The sequence below is a fragment of the Corvus kubaryi genome, unplaced genomic scaffold (genome assembly GCF_017639235.1).
Source record: "Corvus kubaryi isolate FWS band 111438036 unplaced genomic scaffold, C.kubaryi_AGA036_p1.0 37334, whole genome shotgun sequence".
Taxonomy (NCBI): domain Eukaryota; kingdom Metazoa; phylum Chordata; class Aves; order Passeriformes; family Corvidae; genus Corvus; species Corvus kubaryi.
In genome coordinates this window covers 20,445,741-20,462,045 of record NW_024581108.1, presented here as the reverse complement: position 1 = coordinate 20,462,045, position 16,305 = coordinate 20,445,741, and the positions used below count along the sequence as shown (strand labels likewise).

Here is a 16,305-nt window from a genome sequence, read left to right as displayed (position 1 = left end):
GCCGCGTCCCCGCCCGCCCCGCGCGCGCCGCCGGGGGCGGGGCTCCGCGCGCGCTTTGGCGCGAACTTCCATCGCGGCGCCGGCGGGACGCGGTGAGCTGGGGCTGTGAGGGGGGACAGGGCGAAAGCGCTCGTGGTGCGGGTGGCCGCGCGTTGGGACGGGCTGCCCGGGGCGCTGGGCACTCTTCTTTGCTAGAGATATCCCGCAACGGTCCGGACGCGATCCCGTGCAATGTGCTCTGGGACGACCCTGCTGGAGCGGGGTGGTGGGACCGGATGAACCGCTGTGATCTGTCCCAGCCTCACTCGCTCTGTGAGGGGATCGGGCGGTTTAGGGGCTCTGTGAGGGGCTCTGGCCGGTTCGGGGCTTAGCGAAGGGCTGTGGCGGGTTAGCGGCTCTGCGGTGCTGCCGAAGCCGCTCGGTGGCCCTCAGCGTGTCCCGTCCGGCGCACAGTGGCCCCTCGGCCGCCATGTGCCGCCCGGGCTGGGGCGGTGAACGGCACTGGGGGCTGAGTGTGGCTTTTCCCTGAGTTTCCAGACGAAAATTCTTCCTTAGGGAAAAAAAAAAAAAAAAAATTAAAAGCCGAAACGAAACCATAAAAATTGAGCGAAAGTGAAACGTCGGTGACGGTCTCACCCAACACGCAGCTATGGCAGCGAGGGCCGGGGAGCCGCGGGGGAATGGAAAAGGAATTGAAGAACAGTTCGCTACTAAATATCTTCTTTTCTTCCTCATCCCTCGGGGAGGGGTGTCTGGGGCTTTGGGGAAGGTGGGCTTCTCTGTGTCAACCACCACGTTCTTCATGCACGCCGAAAGAATTGCTAGCAGTTCTACAGGTCTATGTATCTTCCCAGATTTCCTTTTTTGGTTTTGTTTTGTTTTTAAATAATAATCCAAAAGTGTTTATTTATTTGTTTCAGCTTTTCCTTAGGAATCATGAACACTCGGCAGCAAAGCAAGCTTATCTACTCCTGGTATGGAAAACCCATGAGCTCGGACAGAAAGCTGAGGACCTCCCAGTACAAGTAAATAACATTTATTTCTGTCTTGCTCAGGGAAACTTTATGAATGTTTCTTTACCTTTCTGACATAGTTTAGGTTAACATGGCAGTCAGTGACAATATGAGTAAGGTTTTGAGTATTTTGTTGTGGCACTGTATGTATAGAACAAAAGCATTTAACTAAATCTGTGAATAAGTTTTAACTAATTGAACTACATATGAAAGCTTCGAATCAGGGAAACTAAGTTATAAGCATTGCAAGGAGGGGCATAACTAACTGTAAAGTTGACAGGACATCAGGCTTAATGATATGTGAATTATGAAGAATATGAAATTCTCTTAATCTTCCTCTGTGTGTCATTTTTTAGGGGGATCCTTATTACATCAGAAAGCAGCAGAACAGAAACCTGTATACAACTTGGTGACTTTATTTTAGTAGAAGGGGTGAATGCAGATCAGCCTTATGTGGCACAGCTCATGGATTTATATGAAGATGGTAAGAGAAATAAAAACTTACTTTCTGAATGAGAAATTTTGAAATGTTTTAAAGTTACCTTTTTCGTGGGGGTGTAGTTAGCATTAACACTATGTCACTGGCTAAATTTATTAAGAAAATTAAGCTTTGGTAATCACTGCATTTGTATTCACATGCTCCCCCAAATATTTGGGACTTATGGCTAATTTCAGCTAAATTTAATACATAAATGGAAAGTTTAAGCACACTGTAATTTTTACAGTCTTTTTACATAATTGTCTAATTTAAAAGGAGTGGTCCTTGAGGAAGACAGTGTGACCTCGTGCTTTATTTAGAGATTAGAGAATCCAAATGGAGCAAGAGCACTGCAGCCCTGAAATTTGCATCTCATTAGACATCAGGCAATTTAACAATAAAGTACAAGACTGAATAAATGGGACTTGTTACTTCTGTTCCGTGTAGAAGTGCTTGTTTATACAGAGATAGATATGAAAAGATAAATCATGGGAGGTGGATGATACGAAGACTGAGTTGGGAGCTACTCATTGGCTAGATCTGATTTCTTTGAACAGCTTTTTTTCTTTCTGTGCCACCATAGTAATGCTTTGAGGGTTTTTAATTTTCTTTACCTTTTTAAAAACATAAATACATATCATTCCAGCTTATTTATTTACTAACACACTTTTTTTTGTAGCACAACTGAGTATTCTTTTCATGCTGGAATGAAACCCATGAAATTTCCTTAAAAACAAGATATTTCATCAGCAATATTCCCTGGTTTGTCAGCCAGTGAAAAAAATTGTTTCTGGCTTCTGAAAGTACAGTGGCACTACAAATAATGTCCTGAAATTTCTCAGTTCTCCTTTTACGTCGCTGCTTTTAGTTAGCAGGGTTTGAGGAGACCACACCTATGCAAATAAGGAACCTCTTTGTTTGTGATAGGGAACTGGTGGTCTGGAGGTGGTCTTCAGGTATTTTTGTGATTGAGACCCTGTGCAGGTATTACCTTAGTCCTTAAAATTCTCAACTCAGACATTTTAATTTAGATTAGAAAATGGGAATTGCAGTCTCTTATCTGATGCTTTCTCTCTTATGTCCAGGGAGGATTTCTACCCTTGCTGGCTTTTCAGCTAAAGTCTGGCACTATTTGTGACACTTGAAAATTCTTGATGTTCCCTGGCTTTCTCTCCCTGTTGCAGGTGCTCAGCACAAACGTGCAGTTGTGCAGTGGTTCTGTCGTTTGGAGGAGATACCTCAGAACAAACGGAAGCTACTTAAAAGAGAGGTTTCTGCCCAGGAGGTGTTTTTCGATCAAGTTCTTGGTTATGACACTGATATAGCTGCAGAGACCATTATTAAAAGCATCATGGTATGTACTGCAACTCTTCTACACAGAGAGGGAAGAAAGAAACAGCAGCAGCCCTGTAGTATGACTTAGTAACTAAGGATTGCATGAGTTGCAGTAATAAGATCTGTGAATAGAAAGTAGCTGAATTCTAAATTAACAGTAAACATTAATGTATGTGTTTTGGTATTTTCTGGTTTTGCAGGTATTACCACTACATCTGGGTGAGGAGCTGCCTATTATTACATTAAACAAGGAACAAACTTTCTATGTCAAACAGTCTTGGGATGGGAAGCACTTCAAGGTTTTGTCCCCGGACACATTCTCTAAGCTGAAAGAAGCTAACAAGAAAAGAGGTGTCATCACAAACTCTTCAAAAACATTTATTCCTTCAGACATCCTTACACCTGTGAAAAAAGAGACGGAGAGTGCTGTTCGGAGTGCCACAAAACCAAAAAACATTGATATGGAAATAGAATCAAAACATTCTTCTTCCAAGTCCTCCCTCGCTAAGGAGAGGCATTCTCAAAGAGTGGCTAATAATGACATCAAAACCCCAACAGCAAGGAAGAAGCTGGAGTTAAACAGTATGTATATGGCAATATTCTGTCCATTCAGTAGTTCTGAGTGTGATATGGCTCTGCTTTTCCATTTTGGGTAATTGTAGCAATTGTAACATTCAACATCAATCTTTTTAGTTACTTTGTTCAGGCTATGGGATCAGCCCAAGCCTTGTGGGCGCATCAGTTTGTCTTGTCTGCTGTTTTAAGAACTCTATTGCTTATATCCAACTGCTGCTGCAAATCTGATAAATCTGAATTAAAGTGCTTGTTGACTGAAATGCTATCAATCAGCCTAACTTGACCTCAGAATGCCCCACTTTATTTAATCTTCTGACTAACTGTGCACTAAAATGTTTACATTGAGCTGGTTGAATAAGCACATTTGATCCTGTGGAACATGCAGTATTTTCAACGGGGAACCTGAATAAAGTTGTAGGTGATGGAGGTGGGTTAGAAAACTGAAAAAATCTGTGTGTCTTCTGTTTAGTAATTTTTTAGAGGAAATGCCTTCTAGTGATCCAGTTCCTTGTTTCTGGAGTGAAATGACCATCTGCTTTCATTTAAACTCAGTCAATGAGCCAGTTGTTGCATGTCTTCTGAAAGTTAACCAAACCAGCCGTACTGAAGCCTGACAAAAGTTCATTTTGGTTTTCATTTCTAGGTCCTACAAGATCTAAAGACAGGCTGCTGGGATGTGAAGTTTTGAGTCTTTTGGATGATGACTGTGATGCTGTAGCACCATTAGCACCATCAGCCACTAAAAGAAAAGTGAAATTTACAAGTGAAGTTTTAGGCTCACCACCAAAGATCCCCTGCAGCAATGATAAGTCCAAGTCAATATCTGATACTGCAGAGCACTGTCAGAGGTTCATTGACACAGTACGATTGTCCCCCTACACTAAAGTCAAAGATTTCAGTGAAAAAGACAAGAATCTTCATGGGAAAGATGACAATCTATCGTAAGTGGCAGCATTTTTATCATTATTTTTGTATGGGATTTCTATTTGTATGAAGCTCTCTTAAAACACGTTTATGAAAGACTTCTGGAGAGAAAAGTAGGTGAAGTCTCTGCATGTGCCATGTTTTGCTTGCTGAGAACAGGGAGAGAAGGGGGAGAGCCTTAGCAGTGACAAGTGCACTGTGGTGAAGCTTTAGAAAATAGTACTTGGAGATGGATGAATGATCAGGGAGATCCAAAGAGGAGCCAACTTTCCATATGGAAAAGCAGTTTGTGGTTCCAAGAACAGAGGATGATGTTGGAAATGGGAATGGTGGGATGATATGAAAGGAAGTTGAAGCCATGTTGATCATTCTTCTCACGATGATTGTACCCACCAACATGGATGAAAACCTGTTTCCTTGCACTCCATAATGAAGGCTCAGATGTGCCTTACTTGTGACAAGTGTTGAGGGATGCTGGACTGTAGAGAGAGGTATGATTGGCCTCAGGAGAGTCCTCATGAGAATTGTATGTATACTTTCATGCTACTTTTTATGTTGAAAAGAAATCAAAACTCAAAAAGCACAATTATTCAAGTATATCTTCACACAGTCTTTAAAAATGGCATAAACTGGGGCAGGAGAAAAACAGAACAGACTGTTGTGCAAAATGTTGCAAGGAACCAGAAACCAGTCCATTTCCTCCTTTCCAAGAGTAAAGATGTGGATGCAACAATGGAATTTGCACTTCTTTTTTGTCACTTATAATATAGCGTGAAAATGATTACCTATCATTGGTAAGGTAATGGCATTTCAGTAGTATTTATAGATCTAAAAAACTTTTAAGAACTGTCAACAAATAATAAAAGCATCTGTAATTTGTCTCATTTTGTACTTTGAACCAGTAGAAAAGTTGTGTAGTAACAGTAAAATGTTTCAATGGCAGGGATGAAGAAGTACCCAAGAAGACAGCCAAGAATATCAAAACACAAAGAGAAAAATACATTCCAAAGAGCAGATCAAAGAGATGCCCAAAGGAAATAATTTTTTTCTTATTTTTCTCTTAAGAAAAAAAATAGGCAAAAAAACCCACCTCTCTATCAAATAAAAACGCAGCTGTTTTGAGCCCCTGTCCATTCAGTTTGACAGTGCAAAATACAGCAAATATTTTGTTTTTCTTGGCAAAGATGTATTGAAGACACAGTGCAAGAGGGGGGAAATTGTGCTGCCAGCATCCATGCCATAGCCAATCTGTAAATAACAAATAAGAATTCATGCTGGATTGACATTGGTAACAATTGAGCCTGAAGTTTGAAAGGCCTTCTCTGTGTCTTTGCAAGTGTGATGCAAAGGGAGGGAATACAACCAGCTTTGTGTTCTTTCTTTCCAGTTTAGTTGAATATCAGAAACGGAGCAGCCAGAGCCCTGTGCTGACCCCTCGTTCTCGCAGAACATGTGCACAGAAAACAAGTGCTCTCATTGCAGAGCAGATCAGGTAAACCCTGCAGCCGTGATCTCCTGTTCAGATTGCTGTTGATAACTTGAAGCCTTGAGAGCTTGTCTGGCTTAATACTGAAATGCAAATGGTTCTAAAAGCACAGCTTAATTGTGGCTTGAGTAAAAACTGGTTTGTGTTCAGAAACATAAAGCTGACTCATGGTGTTCTTCAGAAAACTGACTTCCTTTAAACCAGTCTGTTAAAAAGCCATGGAAAATTAGCAGCTGAAGTGGAAAACACGCTGGATTACAAGAACTACAGAAAAAGCTGAAAGTGTACCAGTATTGCTCTGTGATGTGTAGACTTGTATGTATTTTTTTTAAAGCTCAAGTAATTTCTGTTTCTTATAGCGTGTTGGACCAGGAAGATTTTCTGTCTGGCTCTGATAGTTCCTACTCTTCAAGTAGCGAGGAAGAGGAGGATGATGATGATGTGCCCTGTACACCAGAAAAGAAAACTAAAGCCAGCAGAATATTCAGCACCCCAAAATCTTCAAGGAAGCCTGCAGTTCACACTCCTGCAAAGACACTGAAAAAAACTGTAAGGTTCCATATAAAAGAGCTATTTTTATTATTTCTGAGCCAGTTATTTGAATGCTTGATGCCTGTGTACCAGAGTTACATATCTGAACCCCTTAGCTTTCAATGAAGCATTATCTGGATTAATTTAATCTTTGATATTGCTAGGTTATGCAAATGTATAAGCCATTTGCATGTTGTGAATATTGTGACAATATTGATCAGGAAACTGTAGCCTAAACAGGGAAAATACTAGCTTGCACACTGTTTCTTAAGAACCAGATAATTTTGTAACACAGGACTCCAGAAAAGGACTAACAACTCAAAAAGTTCTTCAGACAATTGAAAGGTGTAATTGTCACCACCCCCTTTCCAGCTTCCTTTTTCTCTTAGGAAGAAAACACCATAAGGCTTGTTTGGTAATTCCCTGTGTAAAATACTGGTTCTCAGTTCATCTTGTACTCTGGCATTAGTAATGTTTTGGAAACTCCTATCAATGATTTGTTTCCAACAGAAATTGCTGTTTGTAGAAAATCTGCTTGAGGTTGTTATTTCTCTTTGCAGCCTTTACCAGGAACACCCAGAACACCCCGGAATGCAACTCCGGAAATTCCCAGGCGCATCCAGGCAGCCCAGGAACCAGTCAGTGTACTGGAAGAGGCCAGATTAAGGTAGCTTGTGCTCAGGAAAATCATCTTTTTTTTGCATCAGATGTGCATAGCAATAGGCTGTGCTGAAATAGGGAATGTCATCTTTACCATGTTGAATAAAATTGGTAAAAACGCTTCTGATACAAGAAGAGCATTTAATAATTTACAATACAATATTAGATTTACAAATACTGGTAGTACTTAGAATACTACTTTCACAATTTTAAATTATTTTAACCAGTCCATGCTAAGTTCTTCAGAATTCGGTATCTTTATTCCGTACATTAGAAAAGCAAAGATTCTCTCTGATTAACTGTAGATTGTAAAGATACAATATTTGTCTCTTCTTGGTGTATGAAAAAGCTTTACAGGTATCATCGTAGACCTTCACAGTGGAAAAAAAAAGGAGAATATTCAGGACTGACTCTTTCAAACTGGGTTTTAGTTTCTCCTGTTTTATCCTACCTCTGTACTGATTTACAAATAGTTTGTGAATTAAAACAGATGGATCTTTATTGCTGCATAAATTAAGAGCACACAGAAAGAGACTAGGCTATTTCTTTTGGGATACTTGACATAAAAGTCTGTAAGAGAGATTTGAAAAACTCCACACAGGAGGAAGGTGAGCATCTGGCTGTTTGCATCAATTCTTCAGAGAGAACTGCAATTTTAATTTTCTTTTTCTTTTCTTTTTTAATTCAAAGGCTGCATGTTTCTGCTATCCCAGAATCTCTGCCTTGTCGTGAGGAAGAATTCCAGGATATCTATAACTTTGTGGAAAGCAAACTTATTGATGGTACAGGAGGGTGAGTTTGGCAAGACTGTAACCAAGATCACATCTGCCTGTGGCATAACAGCAGTCAGATGATATCTTTTTACTTTATATTTATTACTTGTATTTAAAAAGTTATTATCATTTAAAGGTCCTCATTCAATTTTCCTGGTATTTTTCTTCCTTAAGTGGTGTTGTGCATAGAAATAATGTGGGCTTTTTTATTGTACAGATTCAAATTAAAGACCAAAATATAACTAGTCAATTTTAGATGTCTGGGAAACTCTTTGTTTTTTTTAGAAGAGGTAAATTACATTTATAAAATATTTCAGGTTGTTAATTGCTTTAGTAATAATAAAAATCCTCATGATCCTCCAATGTGTTATGTCCCAGCTTGCAAATAAAGTAAGATACAGGGAATTGCCTGAAGTGACAGAGGAGCGTTCAAGACTGGTGTCAGAGGTCAGGAATCCCAGCTCATAAATGCCAGGAGTGTTACCATTTTGCTCAGGCTGCTGAAGAGGTGTTCTCCTTTCGTAGGTGCATGTACATTTCTGGAGTGCCTGGAACAGGTAAAACTGCAACTGTTCATGAAGTAATTCGGTGTCTTCATCAAGCTGCAGAAAACGATGAACTGCCACCATTCCAGTTTGTGGAGATCAATGGCATGAAGCTGACAGACCCTCACCAAGCCTATGTGCAGATATTAGAGGTAAGCAAAGCCTTCTCAGTGGCTCCTGGGTTTGAAAGAAGAGATATTACACTTTACTATCAGATCCTTGATATGTTACAGTATTCAAGGCACTTATCAGTACTTCAAAGTTCCTCCAAGAGACTGTGTGCTTTTATCTTAGAGCAGGTTAGAAAATAATTAACTTAAGGCCTTAGCCAACTTCTTGCATTGTTTTGCTTTCTGCAGCATAATGGTAATGGCTGAGAGATAGCCTGGATTGTTGCATCTGCTCATCTAAAAAAAATCGAAACCAGCTTTTTACATTTTCCCATTGTGTAACTTTTTCTGCACATCTGCTTAAACAGCTACTAAGGTGACAACTCTGAAAGTCAGTGTAGCAGTAGAATAATTACTGGGGGGGTCTTAGTGGGTAGTTGGTCAGTTGTAGTAGTAATTCAGCTAAAGAGGGGCCATCTCTATCAACAAAAATGTATTTCACATATCCATGACAAACCAGTCTGCAGTATCCATCTGGGACTACTGACTGTGCTTGTGTTGTATGGGTGGGAATTAATCTTCTGAGGACTGGATTAAGATCACCCAGTAGGCATTAGACTGTAACTGCTCAAAAGCTTTCTCAGTCTAGGCTAACTTTAAACCAGTGACCTGGAAATTAAATGGTTTCCTGAAACATCTGTTCCATTTTCATTTAAACTTCTGCTCCATTTATTTAAGTTTGACATCATCTTTCTGAGCAGGGAGTGGCATACATCAGTGTTTTAATGTCCCTATCCTCATAGTTGGGAGTTAAATTTGCATATTTGCATCCTTTCCTCAAACCAGCTGATACAGTGTCTTGCTGAGGGATTTGCTGAGACCAGGCCACTGTGTTTCTTTAGCATAGTGAGAGGCTTCCTGACAATTACCTTATTTCATGGTAGTGTGAATGTATTTGAACATCCTTTGTTCCTATCCCATTCAGCGTAAAATCTTAAAATGAATAAAGAATAGGCCTTTGGAAGTACAATCTGTCACCCCCCACGGGTCCTGAACTCTAAGCTAGCCCAGTTAAATATCCTTCAGGGGAGTACAAGGTCACATGAACCATGTACTTCTCCAATTCCTTCTGCCTCAGCTGCTATCCAAGAGCCCCAGCTAAGAGTTAGGCTGCTGCTACTCTCCTGATTGCTGCAGGTTGAGCTCCAGTTCACTGATGTTTCTTTGCATGACTGAAGCAAATTCTGGAGCTTCCCTCCTGCAGTTAGGAGAGTCCCTCACTGCTGTAGAGAGATGGAACAGGGACTGGAAGCCATGGGCAGATGAAAGAGAGAACGTTAAATACTTGGGTATAGTAAGTGTCCAGTTCCACCACAGCAACTGAGCTCCGTGGTATATTGGATACTCGGCTCCAGAGCTGTAGAATCAGAATTCTCTGGGATTCAGCTCCTTTCTCTGACTGATTTGGACTGTGCTGACTGAATTGGAAACATGAAACAAGTAGAGATGATACATTAATGTTGTGCTCTGGCTTGTTTAGTAGTATCAAATCTTAGGTTTTTAAGAGATTTTAGAAAAGAAACACAGTTTTCAAATGCAGTCTTCATTTTGCTTTATTGCTGGACTTTGTGCTATGATGAACAATTGATTCCACATCTACAGTGTAATTTTGAAATGTCATGCTTTGATTTCTGGATATCTTTGGACTTGCAAGGGAAGAGGTAATGTACAGTCAGCTCATCTGTTCTGCCACATAGTTGCAAAAGGTATTGCAGGTATTTTTTTAGCTCACAGTTGAATAAATTTAATTATAGATCCTGCTGATGATTCATTAGAATTTTAATAGGAGTCCAAGATTACTGAAGTCAGGCTATTCTTGTCAGCTGACTTAGGTTTTCAGTAGGTGTGTGCATTCAGAGATACCCTTGAGATATGCTGGGTTTAGAGCCCTCTAGACTGGGTGGGTTCAGGATTTCTTAATGATTCTAAGACAAATTGCAGAGAATTCTGTGGGCCTTTCTTTTTAGCTGTGCCTTGTTTTGTCTCTCTTCTCCTTTATGGACAGTTCTTGGTAGACCTAAGTGTCTTATGAGCTACTTTCTCCTTTTTCTTACTCCCCCATGGAAAAAATAATCCCGGTGCTTCGTGTTGATTGTCAGGGAAAGGCAAAATTGAATGGAATCAAACTTTGTATTTCCAGGGGTTTGGTGTGATTAACCTTCAATACTTGTTCAATCCTTGTACAGTTCCTGACGGGTCAGAAGGTGACAGCACCTCATGCTGCAGTACTGCTGGCAAAGCTGTTCAGTACACCTGGACCAAAGAGGAAGACCACAGTGCTGATAGTGGATGAGGTGAGACAAAGAATCCTGTGTTTTCTTTCCTCCAAGGATTGTAAGCGGTGAGTTTTTGGAGGATGGAAAAAGACAAATTATGCATGCTTTGAGTGTATCACATGTGATGTAACAGGAATAGACTTAGGAAAGAGGAGGTACAAAATAGTTCCTCTTGCCTATTTAAATTAATTTTCCTAAATCTGCCTTGGATTTCACATTGGTTTTTTGTTTTGTTATTCCAAGACATGGAATAAGTTGTTTGTCAAGTTCTAAATACCAGAGGATCCAACTGTATTTTGTCTGGAAGCTGCTGCTTTTCCACTGGGAAAAGTCACAGAGAAATAAGTCATACCCAATTTTGAAAAACCTTGAATGTGCTATGTTCAGTAATAATCAAATGTACTCTTATTTTTGCTTCAGGCTCTCACTTGGAGGGTCTTTGAATCTTGTTAGATATAGTATTAGTGGCACAGTAGTGTTTTAAAATTCCAGCTGTCTAATCACTGTTGTGGTTAGTACTGTTCCAGCATCCAGTAGGACTGTGCTTTTCCAAAAGAGATTAGAGCCCTCATTCAGCAAATGCAGTCCTATTAGTAGATGGATAAAGGAAAGGCAACAGAGACAGCTTGTTCAAAATCACATGAGAAATCTTCTGTGGCAGAGCTGGTTCTCAAACCCCCATCAGGTATTGTAAATAAAAGGCCATTCTTTTTTCCAATCTGATTCTTTTCTTTTTATCTCTGCAGCTTGATCTGCTGTGGACCCGCAAACAGAACGTGATGTACAACTTATTTGACTGGCCAACCCAAAAGCACTCCAAGTTAATCATCCTGGCCATTGCCAACACCATGGACCTGCCAGAGAGAATCATGATGAATAGAGTAGCAAGCAGGCTGGTATGTCCTAGCAGTTCTGTTGCTATGCCTTCAAATGAGAGCAGATTAAATACTGGATGCAATCAAAAGCAATCCAGGAGAAAAGTAGGATTGGTTATCTCAGAAGCTGAACAATGTTTTTTGTAATTCCCTCTCCAGAGAGCTGATAATGAACACATAAATCTTAGCAAAGTTCAGGAGCCTGTTTGCTAATCAGGTATTATGCTGTGTATGTACACTATGTTCTGTAAGAATGAAATATGAATATGGATGCCTTTTAAAATATATTAAGATCTGGATAATCAATCACTGTGCTTCATGATTAGGCTGCTTACTCTACAGTTCAGAAGAATTCTCTTCTGGTTTCTCTTCCTCTTTCCCCTTTCATTCCAGGCACCTACTTACTTCTCTGTTTGCCATCGTTGGTTGGTAGATTATATAAAGGTATCCAACAAAGAAAATTGGATACACTCTCCACTTGTTTTGAATACATTTTCCTAGGTCATCTCATCATGGCTCTGAAAAGTGGTTTGAAAAAACAGTGCTCTGTGCCTCTATCCTTTCATGACTCAAAGACAGCTCCACAGGGTGTGAATTGCTTCCCCCCACCCACTAAACCCACTGCAGATCAGCTGAGTCCATACAGTCATAGGAGAGGTTTTGCATAAGAAATTCAAACCCCAGGTCTCCTGTAGGATGTAAAAGGCAGTGCACCATCTGTAACATAGATTGTCCTCATCTGAGAGCAGTTCTTATTAGCTTGAGCCAGAAGAGGGTTTAAATTCTTGGCTGATGGCTAACCTGAAGTCAATACAAACATATACGGATTTGCTAAAGGAGACATGAATATTTTTTCATTGCTGCTGCTGTTATTGTATTAAAAAAAAAAGTGTAGACAGATGTAATCAAAATATTTTTGTGTTGGGGAGCTCTGATTTGATTAAAGGTTTTTAATAAGAGAAATTTGAATTCTAATAGCTTCACTTGCTCCTCGGGCCTTTCAAGTGGGGAGATCCAACCACTGGTCCTCACTGAGTCACAATTTTGTGGATTTGTACATTTATTTCACAAATATGATTGATTAAAGCATGTCACTTGGAGGGAAGGGACTGATTGCTCCTACCAGAGAAAGTAAAAGTAACCACACAGGCCATGCATGAGCAGTTGGGAGTTTTCCAGCACCACAAATGCTTCTCACCGTGTTGTGTCATTTATTGTAGGGCCTCACCAGAATGTCCTTTCAGCCCTACACTTACAAACAGTTACAGCAAATTATTTCATCCAGACTGAAAGGTGTGAAGGCATTTGAAGAGGATGCAGTTCAGCTGGTTTCCAGAAAGGTGAGCACAGAGCAGATAAATGTCCTTCATGTTGCACTGGGTGAAGAGTGTAGGGACAGCAGGGAGAGTTTTGTAACAGCTGTTAGACTTGGTTCTGTGGTTGTGTTCTGCATTGGAGGCAAGTGGGGCACAATTAGATCATACATTATTCAGGGTATTTTCTCAGAAGACATTGCTAGAGCAGTGTCCTTGCTTTTTCCACCTACTCTGAGAAGGCAGCAGCACATTCCAAGAGCTGAAGGCATGACAACAAGAGTCGTGATAATGCATGATGATAAGATGTCAACTGTCTCCACTGTTTAACATAATGTGAGTCATTGGAGAATCCTGAAAAAGACAGCATGCCAGTGGCAGTGGAAAAAGCCATACTAATTTTCTTTCTCAAGATGTTAAGCGCCTTGTCATAATAGATAGTACCTGTTCTGTTTTCAAGTCTTAATACTCAGTTATACAAAAAATAAGTAATTCATTGGGGATCAGCAGCTTCTCAAATTGAGATATATGCATTGCTAATGTGTTAGATTAGCAACTCTATATTAAAGTAATCATTAAAATTATGTCAAAACATCCTACATCATTGTAGGATTAAAGAAGTGCTCATAAATATGTCAGAAGTAAATACAAGCATGTGTTTTGTTGTGAAGGAACCACCTCTCTGTAAGGATAACAGTGATGGTTTTGCAGAGTGAATAACTGCAATGTTTTTCTAGTATGAGCTTTCTTCAGAAAATACAGAAATATACCTTGCAGTTAGATTTTCTAAAGGGTTGCTCATTCTCAGCCCCAGCTGGGTTGTTCTAGGGCTTTTGTATGTTACCAGCATCTACTGGGAAAATTAGGCCAGTACTATATCTGGTGAATGTTCATAGCTTTATTAAAACTGTAAAGCACATTTGGGGTTTTAACAAATATTTTGTTTCAGAAATTTCAGACACCTGAAAATTTTCACGCACTTGTAACTGTAAATTGACTATCCTGGATATTTCTTTGAGACCTTCTAAAATTACTAGTGTACTCTTAAAATGAGTATTTTAATGAGTATGGAAAAACTTGAGTTTTTTGGTGTCATAGCCACCCCCCTTTTTTTTTTCCCCTTTGCATGAACCTGGATTATGGTAAAGGTCTTCACTGATAATTAAATTGATCTGAAAGCTTTTGGTGTTGAAGTGAATTGCTCACCTTTAATTATTTTTTTTAATCTCTGTGGTTATAGAAAAAAGTTCTTGAGTTTGTGATGACTGGATCAGGATGGGGGCAGTGAGAGAGAGAGTTGCTTCTGTTGGTTTTGGTCAGTAAGATTTGTTGTTCAGGATCAGGGATTGTAGTAAGGTAGTTCAGAGATGTTGCTCTCCCACTGGGTGCTCCGGGTGTTTGGGTTTTGTTTGGCTGTTGATTCTTGCTAAACTCTTTCCCCGACTGGTAGGAAATGTTGTTACAAATCTGTCATGGTCACTTGCAGGTGGCAGCGCTGTCTGGGGATGCCCGGCGGTGCCTGGATATCTGCAGGAGGGCCACAGAGATCTGCGAGTTTGCCAGGCAGAAGAGAACCCCAGAGATTGTCAAGATGGCCCACGTGACTGAAGCCATAGATGAAATGTTTTCATCACCATATGTCAATGCAATCAGGTAAAAACATTTCCTTTGCTTTTGTGCCTCTTTCACGCCACTAGTTTTTAAAAATAAAAATTGTGATGCCGGAGTTGCAGGCTGTGTGTGGTACATTGGCGAGTTGCTACATAAACTGCCCACCTCTGTTTAGATATTCACAAGCAATTTCCCTTCCAGACTTCCTCCTGATGTTTCTTAGGTTCTGAACTTCACAAATGGATTTTTGTCTGTTTTGTTTTTCAACTCAGGAATGCTTCGTTGCATGAACAAATCTTTTTGAAAGCAATTTTGGCAGAGTTTCGCAGGGCGGGAGTTGAGGAGGCGACAGTTCAACAGGTACGGGACTTTCTTGTTACTGACACCAGTGACCTGAATCACAAGGTGATTTTTATTTTTTTTGGCCTGCATCTTAAAACATTTCATGCTTCTACCCTAACATGCTTTATAACAGGAAAAGTTAAAGAGAAACTGAAATTATCAGGCAACAGTCCAAAGAGGAAAACTAAAAGTTGATTCTGACTTGTGCATCACTGTTTTTCTCCATAGAGGCAGATATGTCACTGGTAGCCTTGGTTTTTTTTTTAGTAGACCCATAAAATACTTGGTGCCAGCAGAGCTGTGAGGATTCTGGAGTAGTCATGAGTAGTGTGGAAGCTGAATGTTCATACTTACATAAATATATATTTCTAAACCTTTTTATATAAAATTACAGCATCTGAACAGGCTGGAGCTATTTTATCTCCCCTCCCATGGAGGTGGGGAGAAAGCAGCTTCTCTGTGTCACCTTAGCACATTCAGTTGCAGCAGGCAGTAAACATAACCTGTGTCCTTTTCTCTTTTTCACCAGGTCTACCAGCACCACGTGGCCTTGTGCAGGGTGGAAGGCCTGCAGAGCCCTACAGTGTCAGAAATCATGGGAATTTGTTCAAGACTTGGTGCCTGCAGGCTCTTGCTGGTGGAGGCCAGCAATAAATATCTGCACATGCGGGTGCGACTGAACCTCAGCCAGGACGATGTCATGTATGCACTCAGGGAGGAATAAAGCAAAAGAGATTTTATTGCTTTTAGTATGTATAAATATTTTAAATACCATCTGTTTTTAAATATTTTAAATTGTTGATAAAATGGAAACAGTGAAATGTATTTTTTTAAAATGCTTTGCTTATTTGTTTGATGTGTTAAAGAACTCTTTTTAATAATAAAGAATTAATTTCAAAGCATTTTAAATATTTCAAACTATTTGTTTTTAGAAGTACTTGAAGTGCTGGTCACTGGTCCCCTTTTAATTGAGGTGTATGAACTTGGAATGGGTTATTTGAAATGGATTACTTGAATCACTATTTTTTTGTTGTTAAGACTCGTGAAGTCTAGCATACTGTAGATTTTCCTCAGTGACTTCTATACTTGACGAAAGGCTTTGTTAAAATGTGCTTAAAACTTTTCCCTACTAACATAAAGGAACTTGCAGTTTGCAGTCCAGGCTCAATGATGGAACGGACGAGGCTGTGAAAATACCGCACGCACTGTGCCATTCAAATACCCAGCTCTTTTTTTCTGGTCGATTGCTATCAAGCATTGCCTCTCGGCAGCCGCCCCCGGTGCCGCTGCTGCGTGCCGGGGACAGTTCGGGCACAAGCCGGGGGGCCGGGGGGCCGTGGCTCGGGCCGGGCCCGCCCCTCCGCGCAGCCGCGCAGCCGCCGGGGCCGCGGGCGGGC

General features: G+C 40.4%; 1 protein-coding gene across 2 annotated transcripts; it reads left to right on the top strand.

The window, feature by feature from the left end:
• Positions 1-39: 39 nt before the first annotated feature.
• Positions 40-15,810, top strand: ORC1 (origin recognition complex subunit 1). Of its 2 annotated transcripts, none has more exons than XM_042030701.1 (17): positions 40-92; positions 921-1,025; positions 1,370-1,497; positions 2,676-2,845; positions 3,027-3,408; positions 4,046-4,343; positions 5,714-5,818; positions 6,172-6,361; positions 6,904-7,010; positions 7,694-7,795; positions 8,302-8,473; positions 10,678-10,785; positions 11,514-11,663; positions 12,863-12,982; positions 14,442-14,608; positions 14,839-14,926; positions 15,438-15,810. In XM_042030701.1, exons 2-17 carry the CDS (start codon positions 937-939, stop codon positions 15,630-15,632), a joined length of 2,571 nt encoding a protein of 856 aa, XP_041886635.1. In that variant the 5' UTR covers positions 40-92; positions 921-936; the 3' UTR covers positions 15,633-15,810. The 2 variants fall into 2 exon arrangements, with proteins under 2 accessions (XP_041886635.1, XP_041886634.1); XM_042030700.1 differs by lacking the exon at positions 40-92 and adding an exon at positions 149-836.
• The last annotated feature ends 495 nt before the right edge of the window (positions 15,811-16,305 follow it).